The 20,096-nt window shown below is 40.9% G+C and overlaps 1 protein-coding gene across 1 annotated transcript in view; it reads right to left on the bottom strand.

Moving 5' to 3' along the window:
* Positions 1 to 5,869: 5,869 nt before the first annotated feature.
* Positions 5,870 to 20,096, bottom strand: part of LOC128663675 (scavenger receptor cysteine-rich type 1 protein M130) — a 200,299-nt gene continuing 186,072 nt past the window's right edge. Inside the window, exon 8 of the mRNA XM_053718117.1 lies at positions 5,870 to 8,412. Within this exon, the coding sequence (XP_053574092.1) occupies positions 8,165 to 8,412 (248 nt within the window). The 3' untranslated portion in view covers positions 5,870 to 8,164. The remainder of the gene's footprint in view (positions 8,413 to 20,096) is intronic.

Below are 20,096 nucleotides of genomic sequence, written 5' to 3' on the forward strand. Positions count from 1 at the left end.
CGCTGACCGGTGCTACGGCAGCTTGAGCTTGAACAATTTATGGTTCTTCAGGCCCTCCTTTTAAAGATATGCATGATTTATATCTTTAACTTTTATTCTGCAAAGTTCTTTTTCTTCTGGTGATTTCTTCTGCTAGAAATGTTTCTAAGCTTTCAGCTTTGTCTTGCAAACCACCTTTCCTGACTTTTCATTAGGATAAGCCTGTTCTTCACACTAGTTATTCCTTTATTCTTAAGGTGGTATCTATAGATACTATCAACCAGGAACAACTTCTTCACAAATTGAATCTATGTAGAAGCCATAAAGGATTTTCTTCTTATTTTTTTGTTAACAGGTCAGAAAGCTACAGCTGTGTGAAATTACTAATTTAAACTACTCTCGATTCCCATGGGAGATTTTTGTGACACACACATTATCAGTGATGTAATGTGTCCTCAGTGCTGCCATCACAAGTCTTCAACCATATAATCATATCATTGAGATCACAGATTATATGATATTGCAGTGGGTGTAGGACAATAACTGGCATAGGCTTCATTAGAGAAGTTGTATGAGGGATTGAGCCAGCTGGTTTATTAGCAGGAGAGATGTGGATAGCTGTTAATGGGTGATCCATACTGGCATAGAAACCCAAAAGGCTAATGGTAGGCCCAGAAAGCCCAGAATACCTTGAATACTATGTGAAAATGTCTAGTGTATGAGAGATGTGGAAAATATGGAAAAATATAGACTGACACATCTAAATTTCTTGGATTAAATATCTTAGGCTAGCAGCATTTTACCTGGACTGACAATAATTGTGTCCTGTATACACTTTTATTAACTTGTCAGAAGAATGGACGAGTCAACTTTTTATTGGTTTCAGGAACATTTCATGGTGGCTTCAAGACTGCCAGGTGTTAATAATTTGTTTTGCCTTTTCTACAGAGAGATGAAGCATTATCTATTAGGATAAATGCCCAATGTAATCAATGTGGAGGATATCACATATACTTCTTTTCAAAGAACTAAGAGAAAGCAGGGCTATATAGTCTGGAGTAGCAAATAGCAGGTCATTAGGTACTATAATCAGATAATTGAGCTGCAGCTGGGCAGTGGACAAAAGAGGTAAAATAGGTAAGGCGCAAAACAGGAGGTACAGTAGACAGGCTGAATAGTTTATAGTTTGTGGCCTTCACTCCAGGAGCCCCTTTTAACCACTAAAACAGACTCTCACTGTTTCAGATATGGAGACAAAGATTTAACTATTGTGACGGATACCCCGGCTACCCCGACTGGGTATCTCTGCCAAACGGGTCCTGCTTCCTCCCTGCCGACTGCAGCTATGTAACTGGCAAGTGACCACAGCCTGTAGCCCTGTGGCAGACTCTGGCTACCCAGACTAGGTAGCTCTGCCAGAGGGTCCTTCCTCTGCCTGGAACAGGCTGCTATGTAGCCCAGGAAAGTGATTTTAGCTGGAGCCCACCCAAATAACTAGACATACTAGCATTCAGGTGAAACAGGAACTGATTTTATTGTAAAAAATACACTCCTTTTAAACACAAAGCTCATCTTGATAAGACACTGGACAATCCCACAATTTTTCCGACATTCCCACCCCTCCAGACAGACCGATGCCTCCATAGCAGCCATAGTCCCACTGAATCCCAGGACCCAGGGGTGACTGTTTCGGGTTGATCCCGGGGGAGCAGGGTCATTTGAAAGCTCTCGGTCCCCAGATGCCACAGTCCAAAAAGCGGCATGATTCGTTACTAGGGACCGGAGTTACAGCCCGGTAAAGATTGGGGGGTAGGGGTGTCCGAAACCCCCAGTTCCCCAAGTAGCTCCCCTCCGGCAATTCCACCACCTCTTGTCCTCCCTGGGAGCTACCAATCCCCAAAACAGTGGAGCTCTGAGACAGAGGGCCGCTAGAGCAACCAGGGTTAAAGGCAGCAGGTGTCCTGCTGTTCTGTGGCCGACCGGGAGTTCTAGGAGCCCAGCCAGCCTAGGAGGGTTTTTCCGGTCAGAGGCCAGCTCTTCTCTGACAAAGTACTGGTGACGAAACAAGCAACCAAAAGCTTCCAGAGACATTGGTTGCTCTGAGGAGCCCAAAACCGCTGAGAAACAACAGGGGTGAGGTAGTAAGGGGGTGGGGGTTAGCCTTGGGGGTCTGGTATCCATGAAATCTCCCCCCTCCAGTTTGGCAGACCCTTAGCGGGTTGGCCTGGGGCTGTCCGACGGTGGTCCTCCAATTGTCGGTTGCTGGGGAAGGTTATCCCATCTCTCCTGGGCTTGGGGCATCCTGGGGGGTTCCTGCCGGTGTTTATTCCCTCTGCCCTAGGCTCAGGGATAGGCACACAATGCAAAGTCCCAAACAAGTTTGCCAAGGCTAGCTCCCAAACAGTTGCTCTTCCACAAGCTCTGGTGTCTTTAGGTTCCATGGCCACACTGCCTCCCTTTGTGACACTTGGTTGAGTACCTGCTGACCCACTCACAAACAAATCCAGTGACGGTTTCCCGGCTGTATTCCCACCCCAGACTGGAGGGTGAGGTTGCTCCTTGCTGAGACAGGCAAGACTCGGGTGCCCAAACTTGTGGCACCAACTGCAGGGGCGGGTATCCAATAAAGCCATTGCCGGTTTCCTGGCTGTAGGTGGAAGTTGCTCCTTAGTAGGGCAGGCAAAACTTGGGTGCCCAAACTTGTGGCACTAACTGCATGAGCGGGTACCCCTCTGTGAGAAATACTCCGGGACAAGAAAAAGGGTAGAGACCCTGCCAAGCTACTGAGGGGAGAGACCGTCTGTCTCTTCTCCCGTGAAGAAGATCTACTGCTGGGGAGGGAGGTTGGCTACCTCCGCTCCATGGTAAACTGCTCAGCCGATGGGGAGGGAGACCGACTGTCTCCTCCCCCGGGAAGAGGTTCTGCCGCTGAGGAGAGTTATCAACATCCGTCTCTCCCTGCCAGGTGTTCTGTGTAAGGGGAGGGAGGACGACTTCCTACGCTCCCAGGGGATGGCTCTGCTACTGGGGAGAGAGACTGACTGTCTCCTCCCCTGCTCCTGGCTCTGCCGCTGGGGAGAGAGACTGACTGTCTCCTCTCCCAGGAAGGAGTTCTGCATAAGGGGAGGGAGGACGACTACCTCTCCCAGGAAGGGGTTCTGTGTAAGGGGAGGAAGGATGACTACCTCCACTCCCTGTACAGGGGATGGCTCTGCCGCTGGGGAGAGAGACCAACTGTCTTCTCTCCCAGCTCCTGGCTCTGCCGCTGGGGAGAGAGACCGACTGTCTCCTCTCCCAGGAAGGAGTTCTGCATAAGGGCAGGGAGGACGACTACCTCCGCTCCCAGGGGATGGCTCTGCCGCTGGGGAGAGAGACCGACTGTCTCCTCTCCCTGCTCCTGGCTCTGCCGCTGGGGAGAGAGATCGACTGTCTCCTCTCCCAGGAAGGGGTTCTGCTTACGGGGAGGGAGGACGACTACCTCCACTCCCAGGGGATGGCTCTGCCGCTGGGGAGAGAGACTGACTGTCTCATCTCCCAGGAAGGGGTTCTGCTTACGGGGAGAGAGGATGACTACCTCCGCTCCCAGGGGATGGCTCTGCCGCTGGAGAGAGAGACCGACTGTCTCCTCTCCCGGGAAAGGGTTCTGTGTAAGGAGAGGGAGGACGCCTACCATTTCTCCCTGGTTTCCTGGAGCTATTGCAGGTGCTGGGCAGAGAATGGCTCCCTGGTCCAAGACCATAAGCTTTTAGCCAGATTGCTGATAAGAATCCAGCAGCCCTGGTCCCCTTTTTCTTTGTTGCCACTCCTCCACAGTTGAGCTCCATGAATCCCAGAGGGTTGCACCCCAGATCTGTATAACCTTGGCACGCTGCTTAACGAGATCTAGCAGCCTCTTGTATTCCTCAACCAGTGCCTCTTCCTGGTCACTTATAAAATCCAGATCGTCTAGTAGCCAGGATTCCTCCAAGAGATCCAGCAGTTCCTCTTGGAGCCCAGAGATATCCTCCAGACCCTGGTCCGTCTCGCTCCCAAACTGTGGGTTTTCTGTCCTTTTTGTAAATAGTAATCCAGGGCCGCCGAAGCCAAAGTCCTCTGTGGGGAGCCATCCTCCAGCCATGGCTGCGCTTGCATAGGGAGCCATCTGAGGGCCCAGTGGCCGTCCTCCACCTACATCTCTTGCTGGACCAGTCTATGTAGAACATATAGCCATTCCTTCTTTGGCTGTTTTCCCAGGAAAAGCACTCTCAAGGTCTGCTGAACCCGGAACCTTGTGTCATTTGTGGGGAGGACCTTTCCATTGTCCCGCTCCTGTTGAAGAGCCTCCCACCAGAGGTCCCGGCGGATCAGGTCCCTCTGTTCCAGCTCATCCTGTAGGTAAATAGGACCGTCCAGCTGGGCCAGCGCCTCCTGTACTCTCCTTAGAAATTCGACTTCCATAGTTACCGGCTACTGTGGCCCTTCTCCTCTGTCAGCAGGAATCGTGTGGAAGAAGCAGATCCCACCGCTGCCAGCAAATGTGACGGATACCCCGGCTACCCCGACTGGGTAGCTCCGCCAAACAGGCCCTACTTCCTCCCTGCTCACTGCAGCTATGTAGCTGGCAAGTGACCACAGCCTGTCGCCACCCCTAATGCCCGTCAGCACCAGTATTTAGGGTCCCACCCTGTGGCAGACTCCGGCTACCCAGACTAGGTAGCTCTGCCAGAGGGTCCTTCCTTTGCCTGGAACAGGCTGCTATGTAGCCCAGGAAAGTGATTTTAGCTGGAGCCCACCCAAATAACTAGACATACTAGCATTCAGGTGAAACAGGAACTGATTTTATTGTAAAACATACACTCCTTTTATACACAAAGCTCATCTTGATAAGACACTGGACAATCCCACAATTTTCCTGCCATTCCCGCCCATCCAGACAGACCGGCGCCTCCATAGTCCTACAGAATCCTAGGACCCAGGGGTGACGGTTTCAGGGTGATCCCGGGGGAGCGGCGGCACTTCCAGGGTGTCATTTGAAAGCTCTGAGCCCCCAGATGCCACAGTCCGGAGTTACAGTCCGGTAAAGATTGGGGGTAGGGGTGTCTGAAACCACCAGTTCCCCAAGTAGCTCCCCTCCGGCAATTCCACCACCTCTTGTCCTCCCTAGGAGCTACCAATCCCCAAAAGGGACAAAGGGCCGCTGTAGCGACCAGGGTTAAAGGTAGCGGGTGTCCTATTGTTCTGTGGCCGACCGGGAGTTCCAGGAGCCCGGCCGGCCTGAGAGGGGTTAGGCGGGTGTCCGTTGTGAGGCGGCCGACCGGGAGTTCCAGGAGCCCGGCCAGCCTAGGAGGGTTTTTCCAGTCAGAGGCCAGCTCTTCTCTGACAAAGTACTGGTGACAAAACAAGCAACCAAAAGCTTCCAGAGACCGCGGTTGCTCTGAGGAGCCCAAAACCGCTGAGAAACAGGGGTGAGGTAGTAAGGGGGTGGGGGTTAGCCTTGGGGGTCTGGTATCCGTGACAACTAGGATATGGGGAAAACCAGCCCTTATTGTCTATCGACATCAGGTGTGTACATGCTCTGTATGTCTTTGATCTTATGGAGAGAAAGCAAGGGGAACTACCATACACACTGTAACATGGACTCAGTTGAAAGAATTATCTGCACTGTAAGAAGCCTTTAGTACACTAAGTCCCAACTTGAAAACAAAGACTAGTAGGAAAATGTGACATTTATGTTTAACACACAAGTATTTATCTTTCTGCACATATCGTAAAATGTTTCTGAAATACCCTCAGTAAGACAAATGTCAACAAATAGTATATATTGTAGATATCTAAACAGGTATTTCTGGAGTTAACAGATTGCTCTTATATCATTTTGGTTGGCATTAGAATAATGTGTTGACACCATGTATATATATAAAACAGGAACATGTTTATTTTTAAGTAGTTATACTCTTTAAACTCCACATGGTGGTTTAGACAACATTTACAATATGATCAGTACCTCATGGTTATCTTTCTCATAGCAATAGCACAAATTCACAGTACAATGTTATAAGTGAGTAACTTAGCACTAAGTGTACATAAACAAAGGATGACTAAAAAATTCTGTCTTGTCAGCATGGGCCAGTCAGTTTACATGATCTCTAGTTGTTGTTTTTTTATCTTTAGTAGATTCAATGAAGAATGTATCCAGCTGTGAGAATAACTAATTTTGAATTTGGTCTGGTTGGTTCTTTGATGGAAGATAGTGGGTTAGATAACAAGTGGAGTGCTAAAAATTGCACAGGATATTACAAGTTCATATTAAATCCTATTTACCAGAAAAGGGTTAGCACGGCCGACACACCTATACCGCAACCTATACTTTCAATGGATATCGTGACCATGCTAAATAAGTTGAAAGTTATAGGTTGTGCTCAAGCGAAAGCCGAAACTGTGCAAGAATATTTAGCATGTCTTGAGAGTTAAAAAAAAGTTGTACAAAACACATAAAAAACACATTAAAATAAAGTATTAAACTCATATATACACATTTTAATAAAACATAGTTTAATATTGAAACAAATGTTTTAAAAGGGTTAAAAAGGGATATGGTATGGCAAGGTGTTTGCCTGGAAAGGGCTCAAAAGTACACACACACACACATATATATATATTTCTAAATATGTATGTATACATGTCCATAAATGTGTATGTGTGTATACATGTGTAAATATCTACGTGCACACATACATACACATACAAAATACACACATATATACATATATAAACACACTTTTGAGCCCTTCCCAGTCAAATACCTTGAAACGTGCTATATCATTTTTAATTAATTTTAATGTGTTTTGAATACAAATACTTTAAATTAATTTAGAGGAAATGTTACTTTTATTTTTCAATATATTAATATATATATATTCCTGGGTATTTTTATATATATATACACAAGTTGTGTGTGTATATTCACATAGATATATAGGTATATATATATTTTATAAAAAACATATTTCAAAATAAAAAACATTTTCTTCAATGTGAGGGACATAGGAATTTCCTTACGCACCTTCAGGTTTGGAGCAGTTGATCTAGTACAGTGTCGGTTAGCGCACAAGCAATAACTAAGAAGGTGTTTTGTAAAAGTTGTAATACCATCGCTAACACAGTTAATTTTTTTTTTTTTTACTTGAGCGCATTTAGTGCTTGATCGAAAAATAATAATGTGCCACTTGTAATCTGGGCCATACTGAATTCTCAATTCAGTACTGATAACTCTAGATTGTTCTATATAACATATCCAGATGGTGCAGGGCAGCCAATACACTTTACATTAGTTTCAAAATTTCCATGAAGACATATTAAACTGTAAATCATTTTCATTGTTTTAGGAGAAGACCTTTGTTTCACTTGACTATTAAAGTAGTAGAACTCCTAGACCAGGGGTGGGCAACTATCGGCCCTCTAGATGTTATGGACTACATCTCCCATAATGCTCTTTCAGCCATAATGCAGGCAAAGCATAATGGGAGATGTAGTCCATAACATCTGGAGGGTCAGTAATTGCCCATCCCTGTCCTAGACCATAGGGCGTCAAACATACTATGCAAATATTCCTCTATATCAGACATCCTCAAACTTGGCCCTCCAGAGGTTTTGGAACTACATTTGCCATAATGCTCAGCCTGCTGATATGCTGGCTGAGCATAATGGGAAATGTAGTTCCGAAACCTCTGGAGGGCCAAGTTTGAGGTTGTCTGCTCTATATGGATAGGCAGAAGGACAAGGCTGTTGACGTCTTCAAGGCTGAACTAACAATGGAAATGCTATGAAAAGCTGAATATTCGTAACATAGATGGCAGCAAATCTAACCTAGAAATTGCCAAAATATCTTAGATCTAAAACCGTTATATAAAGAAATAAGAGAAATTAAAGGGAGCAGATATAAAGAGCCTTATTAAGAGTTCTGATGACACAAAAAAATAAATAAAATGTTTTATGAGAAATGCGGAACATAAAATGGTATTTATAGTTATTGGAAACCGTATTATTAAGCAATAGAAGGAATTATTGAGATCAATTCTGAGACAGAGAATAAGTTATGGGGCTTAATTATAATGACATATAGTAAAGACATCTTGGTACAATCATGTTCCCGAATCCTCCATTCAAAATATATAAAATAAGTCTCAAGGCTTTGTTCTAGTACATATTAAGAGTCCTCCTTCTCGTGAGATGTGAGAGCAGCAAGATCTTCTTTCTCCTCGGAATTCTCTACTGCATGAACATGGACTAAGACCGGCCTGGATAGGACCTTCAACGCCTCCAGGTAACTGGGAGGTGGTGTCTGGGTATTTTCCAGTGGACGAGACACGACTTTGAGTGCATGCATGTAGCTGGGTGGAGGAGTAATTGTGTTGTTCAGGCGAAATCCGTGAGGGGCTAGAAGGGCATTCATTTCTGTTACCGAAAAGAGGAGAGAATTACAATGGAGCAATTGAAGGTATAAAAACAATAAATAAATAATAATAAAAAACAAGAGAAGAAAACGTAATACGCAAGATACATTACTTCAAAATGGTATTAAAACCTTTGTTTACTATATTAAAATGTTGTCTGTACAGTATAAGGAGAGATTAAAGGGATATGAACCACACATTTTTCTTTAATGATTCAGATAGAGCACGCAATTTTAATCAACTTTTTAATTTACTTCTATTATCAATTTTTTTTAGTTCTCTTGTTATCTTTTGTTGAAAAGCAGGGAGGTATGCTTAGAAACCAGCCCATTTCTGAAGCACTATATGGCAGCTACCTAGATATCTCTTTAACAAAGAATATCATGGGAACAAAGGAAATTTGATAATAGAAGCAAATTGTAAACCTTTTTTTTTAAAATTGCATTTATTTATTGTATTTTATTTTAAATTGTCTGAATCACAAAACATGTCCCTTTAAGCAATTATATTTCTTAAAGTGAATGTCAAGTTCGATAAATCAGTGCACAGCTTTTTAAAATCCTATTAAAAACAGGGGCACTTTCATTCATCAATCTTTACATTTCACTCGTTTTGTTAAAATACTTACCTTTTAATCTTGAAAGCCGCTCCAGCGCTTCCCCCGCCTGTCGCAAGCCTCTTCATATGTCAAAAATGACGAATCCGACTTCCTCCAATCACAGCGTTGCCTCAGGCAATGATTCCCCTGGGGGGGGGGGAGCCGTGATTGGAGGATGCCGTATTTGTCATTGCTGACATGAAGTGACGAGCGGCATGAGGGGGAATCGCTGGAGCGGCTTTCAATTTAAAAGGTAAGTATTTTAAAAAAACGAGTGAAATGTAAAGTTTGATGAATAAAAGTGCCCCTGTTTTTAATAGGATTTTTAAAAACCGGGCACTGATTTATCAAACTCTATTTTAAATAAATGTAATTTGCTTACATTTTATAACAAATGGTAACCAGCTACATTTATTATGCTACATTTTAATTATCTGAAATAGGTTTATATGCATTTTCTCAGCTTGTATTAATGTTTATTAGTTAACTCATTGTGTGATTAAATTTAGACACCTTTTGGAGTATGGAGCTAGCCAGAACCGAGTAAAGACGCATGACGGCTCAGCTCCAGTCTGAGTAATTATCCAAATTCTTTGGCTGCTAACCATGGTGACTGGACCTTAACAGAGGTATACAGCTATCCCAAAGGGCTACCTGAGAGTAAGACCAGCAAAGAACAGGGATACCAGATGGAGACGGAGCTACAGGTTGAGGACCTAACTCCTAACACTCGGCACGGTTGTGAGCTGCAAATACACACAGTGCAGTTGAGGGAGTAAAAATAATATACAAATCAAAGCAATTGAGTACAGCAGCAGTTCAAAGTAGGTTCACCAGAGTGCAAGCGAAGCCAAAAATGGGGTCTCTTCTCACCCCTTTTGTAATCCACATATGGCAAAACAAATGCTCTTTATTAGGCGATGTTTCGGGTCACAATAAACCCTTAATCATGCTAGTGAAATACTGAATGTATGCTCCTTAAATAGCACCTTAAAGGGACATTAATTACTAAACAAATGTTAGAAAGAATGATGCATTCAAAGAAAAGATTAGTCTGAGAATAACATGTAGATATATTTTTTAAAGTTTCATTAGCTGTTAAAATATTGACAAAATAAGTGTAAAGTGTTAGTGTCTATAAAACAATGGGAGCTGCCATGTTGTAACTTAGATTACCTCCTCTGCTGTGGCCAATCAGGGACAGTTCTAAATAGGTGATTAGAGTGTGCAGCCAACTGCTGTGTGGAGTATAACAGTGTTCTGCACTTCCATTTCTAACAAGAACGGAAAAGCTCACAATTTCAGAATGGAATTACAGGAAAAGGGGACAAAATAAATAATGAAAGTATATTGCAGATTTTTTTTTTATATACGATTTATCATTTTATATTACCATCTCAAAGTGTTTAATGTGAATGCCAATTTTCATTGGTTTTATGCCTCATTATTATTCCAAATGTGTCTATGAGATAAACCGTCAATTTTTTTTCTAAAAAATAAATGCTTATGTATATATTTATCTCACCAATTTGCTGCTGTTTACAAGCCCAACTCCTCCCAGCCACTACTTCCTACTTCTCCTCAGTGTAACGTATGTGGACTTCATCAACAGCGCATGCGTTGAAAGGCGATAATATTGACTAGCTACATAGTATTCAATGAATGAATACATTCATTGAATACTATCGTGGCATAGAGCGCAACGGCATATTTTTGAGCTCCTTAGATTTTCATTAAAGAAATCGCCTTGTAAGTATTAAAATCAATTTTTATATAGCGCATGCGCAACCCGTGAACGCGCGTCTAAGCTGAGTAGAGGATTTCGGCTGTACCGTATGCGCATTAGGAGCAAGTGACGTAGCAAAAAAGGGGTTTGTCCCCCTGTGGTGGAAGCAATGATTGGGCTAAAGCAATGATCATAATCTGTCACTCAAACAGCAAAGATGGCGGGCGGAGGAACATTACTGAAAACGAGCGGCTAATAAGTTAAATTTCAGCAAAAACAAAGTAATGCTTTGAAAATGATGAATTAAAGTTCATCTATTTTTCAGTGACGATTATTGTGGCATTCCCGGGAGAGGCTGACTTTACATTCACTTTAATGTCCCTTTAATCTGTTACATCTGTTCAGGTACCCATAGTAACCAGATGCATCATACACCTTATACTGACATCTAGTGTTTGCCAAATATATTACATCCTGCTTGCTCAAACCAAGGTGTGATGAATGTACATAATACATGGGTAACTGATGTCAGGTCAGATATATTTTTGTCTAAAGACTCCCTGTCCACCTAAGCCTTCCCTTCACGAAGTGCTCTGCTCAGCCAGGCTTACACCATCACTTTGGCTCAATATTGGTGTAGGGGGGACAGTCTACTCCAGAATTTGTATTGTTTAAAAAGATAAAGATTCCTTTTATTACCCATTCCCCAGCTTTGCATAATAAACACAGTTATATTAATATACTTTTTACCTCTGTGATTACCTGATATCTAAGCCTCTGCAGACTGCCCCCTTATTTTAGTTCTTTTGACAGACTCGCATTTTAGCCAATGAATGCCCTCTCATAAGTAACTCCACGGGCGTGAGCACGTTATCTATGAAAAACTGTCAAATGCATTTAGATAAGAGGCAGCTTTCAAGGGATTAGAAATTAGCATACCTTTGTTTAGATTTCAACTGAGAATATCAAAAGAACAAAGTAAATTGGAAAGTTGTTTAAAATTGTATGCCCTATCTGAATCATGAAAGTTTAATTTTGACTAGACTGTCCCTTTATGAAAAAATAAATAAACAATCAACTCCCACGCATACAGTTATAGATCACTTCCTTCAATCCCAGTCTTCCTCAGTTATAAGCGCAAAAGATGACCATTGACTGAGATGACCTCAAATGAATCCTACTTGTCCATCTCCAATGCTTTAAATTGCGAATCCTTGAAATCTCCTTCTAATAATCTCATTGATAATATCAAATCTTTACTGGTGACCCACCATGACTCTCTGTCTAAAAAAAATGATAAATCTTGTTCAGAGCTGAAGAGGGATATTGCTTCAATAGGTGAGCGAACTGATACGTTGGAATTTAAGCAGGAAGATCTGATCATTGATCATACTAATCTCCTCATCCATTCACAGTGCTTAGCTAAACAAATCCCCTCACTGGAAACAAAGTTAGCAGACTTGGATGACAAATCCATCGGTCTATGAGGAATTCCTGAATCTGTTCAATCCTTGAGATCTACACACTTATCTCCAGGAACTTTTTACAACAACCTTGGACCAAACTACAGATTCTGAAGCTTTGATTGATCACGTACATCGTGTAAATAGGCCGAGATCGGTCCCTGAAGACAAGCTAAGAGATGTTGTTGCTAGGCTGCACTACTTTACATTTAGAGGAAAAATGCTGAGAGCTGTCAATAGCTGTCTCTCTACTAAGTTTTAAACACTTCAGATCTTTCCACCCCATATTCTACAACAACGGAGAAAATATACAAAAATTCTGAGATTTAAATATCGCCGGGGATTCTCTAAAGATGACCTCCAATTCATTATCATCACCCCACAGCAAGCCAGAGAACTTATGGTGAAATGGGATCTGCTCCTTCCAACTACTACTCCACCTGCTACATCTACCACTCCAGCAACCCTCCTAAAGGCAAGTGCCCCTGAGTGGCATCCGCTTTCACCGAGGAATAAACAACCTAGAAGAAACTCAGCATAGTACCCCTTTCAAAGCAATATGGTTGAATTACGAAAATGGTTTATTGTATGTGTTTATTATAAGATTTTGTTCATTCTTTATATTTTACAATGCATCTGGCGGGGTGAAAGTTTGCTTCTCGCCTCCACCCCCATTATTTACGGTTGTTCTATACTATACGATATATATCTGGAACACATATTGGTAGTGTTAGAAAATCACATGCCGATTTAGCCCTGGTTTTATCATATCTATTGTGCACACTTTTTCTGAGTTTTTTTTTCTTTTTCTCTCATCCTCATTTCTCTCTCTCTCCTCACCCCCCAATTGATACTTAAACAATATATCAATGGGATCTATTACGATATCTATGCTAAACACAAGGTTTAAATTCCCCCACTAAAAGAAGCTCACTCCTCCGATATCTCCTAAAACATAGTGTCAGGAAACCCAATGGACCCCAGATCACAATTATTTCTCTAATTCAAAATACTTCTCAGTTTGTGAGTCAGTCCCGTATAAAAAAGAGAAGTGACAATTTTAGTCCATAAATCTCTAATTTACGATATCCAGTATGCTGAGAGAGACCCTGAAGGCAGATATCTCATAATGATATGTAAAATAGAATATGCCTAATTTACCTTGGTATCATAATACGCACCTAACTCAAACCAGGTGTCCTTTTTAACAAAATGTTATGCCTACAATAGCTAAATTAAAAAGATTTGGGATTATAGCCTAGAAAAAGTCTAGCGATAGCTATCCAAGCCCTTTATTCAACACCAACAGCTAGGGTCCAAGGGGAGGGCTTCTGTTGACTGAGCTTTTCCATCAATAATGGCACTAGAATATAAAGAATATAAAGTATTATATTATAATAATGGCACTAGGCAGGACTGCCCGTTCTCTCCTCTTTTATTCGCTCTAGCGATAGAACCCCTCACAGTAGCTATTAGAAAATCCCAAGATATCCAAGGTCTCATTCTCCACAATACGCAACAAAATTTGGCTCTGTTTGCGGATGACCTGACTTTATTTATCACAGACCCTGAGACGTTTCCATAGATATGTGAATGCACTTTTTAAGAGATCCTCTTTTTCTGCTGAGATGCTAGTATATCTACTAACAGTACAATTGTAAGATATACTAAGGAGAAGGAAATATTAGACTTTGATACATTGTATTTTTGATTGATTTTTTTTTAAAGCACATTTTTTAAAATTTAAACACTTTCATAAAATGTAAATATTTTTTATGGATCTCATCCCCTTTCTCCCTTTTATTATAACCAGCGCTGGTTCAGGTTGCAAACGTATGTATTTTTCTTTTTCTTTTAAATAACTTATATTATGGTGTTATAAATAAATTGATTGATACTATAGTTGGGTAAGACCTTAATTGCTTTGAGAGCTACTTCTGATTTTGTTTTTTGCTTGATTATATTAACCCTTGGGAGTAGAGATAATTGGGAAGTTTTAGCTAGATTAAAGGAATAGTCTAGTCAAAATTAAACTTTCATGATTCATATAGAGCAGGCAATTTTAAGCTACTTTCTAATTCACTTCTATTATGAATTGTTATTTGTTCTCTTGGTATCTTTATTTGAAAAAGCAAGAATGTAAGCATAGGAGCCAGCCCATTTTTTGTTCAGAACCAATTTCTGATTGGTGTCTAAATGTAGTCAATCAAGCAAACACTACCCAGGTGCTGAACCAAAAATGGGACGGCTCCTTATCTTATATTCAGATAAAGATTCCAAGAGAACGGAGAAAAATTTAAAATAGTAGTAAATTAGAAAGTTGCTTAAAATTGCATGCTCTATCTGAATCATAAAAGTTTAATGTTGACTAGACTATTCCTTTAAGGTCAGTAGTTTTTATAACAGGATTACATTTTTTGTGTGTTCATCTCTGAAATGAGGGTCAGGTTCTGGGCTGACTTAGATATAGTCACGTATAGAGACTTTTTTCAAAGCAACTCTGTCTTCTCCTAAGAAAATTTCAGTAAAAATATAGACCTTCCAAACAAATATAATTTTGATCTTTTTAGACTTAGGGCCCTTATGAAAGATTGGGGTTTATTTTCTTCTTAGACTAGACCTCTATCTGAGAAACCAGAAAATTGATGAGAGCTCAATTATCCTTCCCACTCACAACCTATTACCAAAGTCTCTTGAGCGAATACTGCATTCCACCCAAATCAATGGAGAAAAGCTATTAAACATACCAAAACCACAATCCATTGTGTCACCCTCTACAAGTTATTCTACAAACTCTTGACTAGATGGTACCTGGTTTTTAACAGGCTTCAAAAATTCTATCCCTCATCTTCTCCACATCTGGTGGACTTGCCCGGTCATGAAAAAATCTTCCGGCTAGGGTCTCTAATCTTTGTCAAACTCTTAATTTACTCAGGAATTTACTTCTGGAAACAGCTTTATTACATTTAAATCTCTGAAAACTGCTTAAACACTCTTGATATATATTCTGATGGCAGCTAAACTAGGAATGGGAAAAAATGTAACACCACACATATGAGAGGAGTAATTGACTTGATAAAGTACTTTAAATTTATGGAGGAGTATGTGTTTTGATCCAATCACCAGATTGATTTGTTCTATTATATCTGGGAACCGTGGAAAATTTATTTTTAGGGCTATTTATTGCTTAATGATTAAAGAGATGTAAATTCTGTAATTATTTGTTTCTCTACAAAATTCTTTATTTAATTGTTGATGTTTCTTTTTCTCTATTGTTCCTTTTGAGCATTTAACTATGTTAAATCATTTTCATGTACACATGAGAGTATTGATATAATTTAGTTACTAGATATTGCAATATGTATGTATAATCTTTTGGACATTGATTTTCAATATGCGATTCATTTTACATTGATTTTCAATATGCGATTCATTACTTTTGTTTTTTTATAATTAATAATAAATTATAATAAATAAAAAAAATCACACATCTTTTGGGATGATACTTAAGTAGCTTGGTCTAGGTTTAACTATATATAATACAAACATGTCTGAAATTTTTCTCTGTTTTTTCACTTTTCAATATTTCTGGACACCAGATTTGAGGGTGTTGATCAATGATTGCACAGTTAATCTACTGTTATATACGAAGAATAATACATGTCTGCTAAAAGAAAGTCAAAGTTCCTTTTCTTAGAATTTAAAAAGCAACATTTATGCTTATCTGATAAATTAATTTCTTTTATAATGGTGAAAGTCCACAAGGTCATCAGAATTCCTCAGTCATACACATGACCAAGTAGATTGAAGGAAACCAGGAAAGACAAAGTGGGGCAAATGAAGTGCAGAACAACTTCTGCCTCCAGCTGTACAGAAAAGAAGAGCAGGGCTCGTGGACTCTAACCATCCTGAAAGAAATCAATATATCAGGTAAGCATTGATTTTGTTTTCTTTCATAAGATGGTGAGAATTCACAAGATCATCATATGTGTTATCTTATACCCAAGTAGTGAAGACCTTGAGATGTTAAGGGGGGACAATACCGTTAAGGCAAGTTTGTTGCTGGTCAGGCACTGTGGGCCACAATACTTTCATTACAAAAAAACACCTCTGAAGAGGCATGCAAATCAAAGTGGTAAAATTTTGTTAAAGTGTGTAAAGAAGGCCAAGTGGCAACCTTGCATATTTGGTATAAAGAAGCTTCATGATAAAATTTGCCCAAATGGAGGCTTTCCAATGGCCAGATATGCCTTACAAATGATGGCATTAAGTCAAGTAACTAAAGTAGCTGCCATAGCTTTATGTCCTTTGTGAGGTCCATAGAAGAAATCTTTTGAGGCTTCAACATAGTATTTTAACTTTCCCACTACAGGTTGTGAAGATGACACTCCTTAGAAATTTTAGGAGCTGGGCATAAAGAAAGAACCACAATTCTTGATTGATAGTATAAGTAGATACAACTGTGGGAAAGAAAGAATAGTCTGAAGTACATTGTCGTCCTGATGACAAATCAGGAAAGAAGGATTGCAAGATAATACTTCAAGTTCAGAAACTATTCTGGATGAAGAAATGGCTAAGAAAAAGAGAATCTTTCAGGATAAAAGTTAAAGGTCTAAACCATGCATAGGCTCAAATGGAGTGGCTTGGTGAACCCTCAAAATGTAAGGCTTCAAGGGTGGGTAACTGGTCGAATCCTCAGTCTGATATATAAGGAATTGTGGCAATAATAAGATGGATAAGGCCAACATCTGTCCAATAAGAGAAGTGACTGATGAACCCTTCTGTAGATCATCCTGCAGAGATTCAACAACCTTAGGAATTCTAAAAGAATTTTAAAGTAAATCTTTGTTAGCACACCAGGTCAAAAAGGTTTTCCATGCCTTATGATAGATATGCATGGTGACAGGCTTTCTGGCCTGTATCGATAACCTCATCAGCTAAACCTCTTTGAGATAAGACTAGGCATTAACAGGGTGTCAAATTCAGAGTTTTAAGATCCTGATGAAAGAAATGTCCTTGGGAAAGAAGGTAATTTCAGAGAGGAAGGCTTCAAGGCAGACATAAGGACATTTCAATCAGATCTGCATACCAAGTCCTATTAGGCCACGTCTGAGCAATCAGAGTTGCTGGTGCTGCATGTTCTTGTTATATCCTAGCTATTACCCCGGAAGGCAACACGAATGGAGGGAAAAAGACAACTGACACTGAACAACGATGGAATATAAGTGCCCCTATCAGATCCACCTGAAGACCTTGAGACCGGCCACAATAAGATGTTGGGGACTGAGAAAGTCCACTTCCAAATTGTTCACTCTCAGGTTGTGAATGGCTGAAATCAGGCTATGGTGACATTCCTTCCATTTTATAATGTGGGACACTTCTTTCATCACCAAGGAACTGCAAGGCCTCCTTGTTAATTTATGTAAGCCAGTTCAAGGATGTTTATTGCTAACCTCGCTTCCAGAGGAGCACAAACTCCTTGGGCTCACTGAGACCCCAAACTGCTTGCTGACCCTTTAGGCTGGTGTCTGTGGTGATAACTGTCCAAACTGGCTGAAGCAAGGAGGCCCCATTAACAAGGCATTGATGAGACTGTCACCAAGTTAAGGACTGTCTGGTCATGTGATCTGAAAATCTTCTGAGACAGCTCATAGTCTGTTATCCACTGTTGAAGCTTTGCCAGTTGTAGAGGCTTAAGATAAAACCTTGTCAAAAGGAATTGCATTTTAGGCAGCACCATGAGGCCCATAACCTCCATGAGTTGTGCAACAGAAGGAAGAGAATTGTGATGAAGTTAAGCATGTGCCTATTGCAGTTTAATCCTGTGTTATTCTGTTACAAAATAAGCCCATCAACACTGATTTGACGATTGACTCATTAGGCTTCTCTTTCCAAAAAAGGCATAGCAATGCTCAACTAAAGCATCAATATAAAGCTGTTTGCAGGCCTTATGAGGTTTAAAAGATCCTGAATCTTCTCCAGGGATGCTTCAGCAGAAATGAGCTCTGAAAGGTTGTCACACCAGACTGTACCAGCTGTAGCTAGAAATGCTACACTGACAGGAATAGTTTCCCATACCTCTAATTTTTCAGAAGGGAGAGAAGTATTGAACTTAGCATAAGATATAAAAGGAAAGACCTAGTTTATTCCATTCCTTTGAAACTATATCAGAAACAAAGTCAGGCACAGGGACAGTTGAAGGTTGTTTAGAAATAGGGCTGAAACAACTAATTGATAAAATCGATATTGAAAATCGTTGTCAACAATTTTCATTATCAATTAGTTGGTTATTGATTATTTGTTATGTTCTGAGTCTCATATACTATTAAGTGCTGTGGCACCATCTTATTCCTCCCCTCTCCCACGGAGTGTAGACTGGTTTGCGCAACGGCACCACCTTATACTCCCTGTCTCTCACATCCTATACTGGTCTGCAGTGGCGTGGTCATCCTACTGATAGCGGGCCTGAGCAGGGTACACATTGCTGCATGTGATTCAAGGTAACACATTAAAGAAAAACAAGAGATGAGGTCCCAGAAGTCCCTGCTTGTATAATAAAGATTAGTTTAGTGTAGATAAGGGCCCACCACAAAGTAATGCAATTAATTTTAGTTAAATGAGAGACCCCCCCATATATAAGCACATCTATCCCACTCCCCAGTGCTTTATACAGTAGAAAGCAGAGGATTCACGCTCCCGCTGCCTCCACTCAGAGCCTGTCTCAGCTTCACAGGGGCGAGTGAAGGCAGATCATGTCCCTCTTTTTTCATTTTTTTGGCAAAAAAATATAAAATAAGTAAGCAAGCACTGGGGAGTATGGTGGAGGGCTGGTTTTTAATTAAAATTAATTCTGTTGCCTTATGGGAGTTACTTACATACGCTAAATTAATCTGTATTATAGAAACTGGGAACTGGGGACAGCAAAAAAATGCAAAAGTTAAACTACAGGAAGAGTGGACAAAATAAATAAAAAGGTAGAAAAATACTATTTCCTTCCGATTCAGAGACCTGGGATATATGATTTTTTTTTTTATCACTATGCACATTTAGTGGTTAGGGGTGCTTAGGAATTTCGGTTTGTCGTACAATTGTAAGAAGATTGATATTTTTAAATAACATAATTTATGCTTACCTGATAAATTCCTTTCTTCTGTAGTGTGATCAGTCCACGGGTCATCATTACTTCTGGGATATTACTCCTCCCCAACAGGAAGTGCAAGAGGATTCACCCAGCAGAGCTGCATATAGCTCCTCCCCTCTACGTCACTCCCAGTCATTCGACCAAGGACCAACGAGAAAGGAAAAGCCAAGGGTGAAGTGGTGACTGGAGTATAAATTAAAAAATATTTACCTGCCTTAAAAACAGGGCGGGCCGTGGACTGATCACACTACAGAAGAAAGGAATTTATCAGGTAAGCATAAATTATGTTTTCTTCTGTTAAGTGTGATCAGTCCACGGGTCATCATTACTTCTGGGATACCAATACCAAAGCAAAAGTACACGGATGACGGGAGGGATAGGCAGGCTCTTTATACAGAAGGAACCACTGCCTGAAGAACCTTTCTCCCAAAAATAGCCTCCGATGAAGCAAAAGTGTCAAATTTGTAAAATTTGGAAAAAGTATGAAGCGAAGACCAAGTTGCAGCCTTGCAAATCTGTTCAACAGAGGCCTCATTCTTGAAGGCCCAAGTGGAAGCCACAGCTCTAGTAGAATGAGCTGTAATTCTTTCAGGAGGCTGCTGTCCAGCAGTCTCATAAGCTAAACGAATTATGCTACGAAGCCAAAAAGAAAGAGAGGTAGCGGAAGCTTTTTGACCTCTCCTCTGCCCAGAGTAAATGACAAACAGAGAAGACGTTTGACGAAATTCCTTAGTTGCCTGTAAGTAAAATTTTAGAG

The sequence above is a fragment of the Bombina bombina genome, chromosome 6 (assembly GCF_027579735.1).
Source record: "Bombina bombina isolate aBomBom1 chromosome 6, aBomBom1.pri, whole genome shotgun sequence".
NCBI classification, from domain to species: Eukaryota; Metazoa; Chordata; class Amphibia; order Anura; family Bombinatoridae; genus Bombina; species Bombina bombina.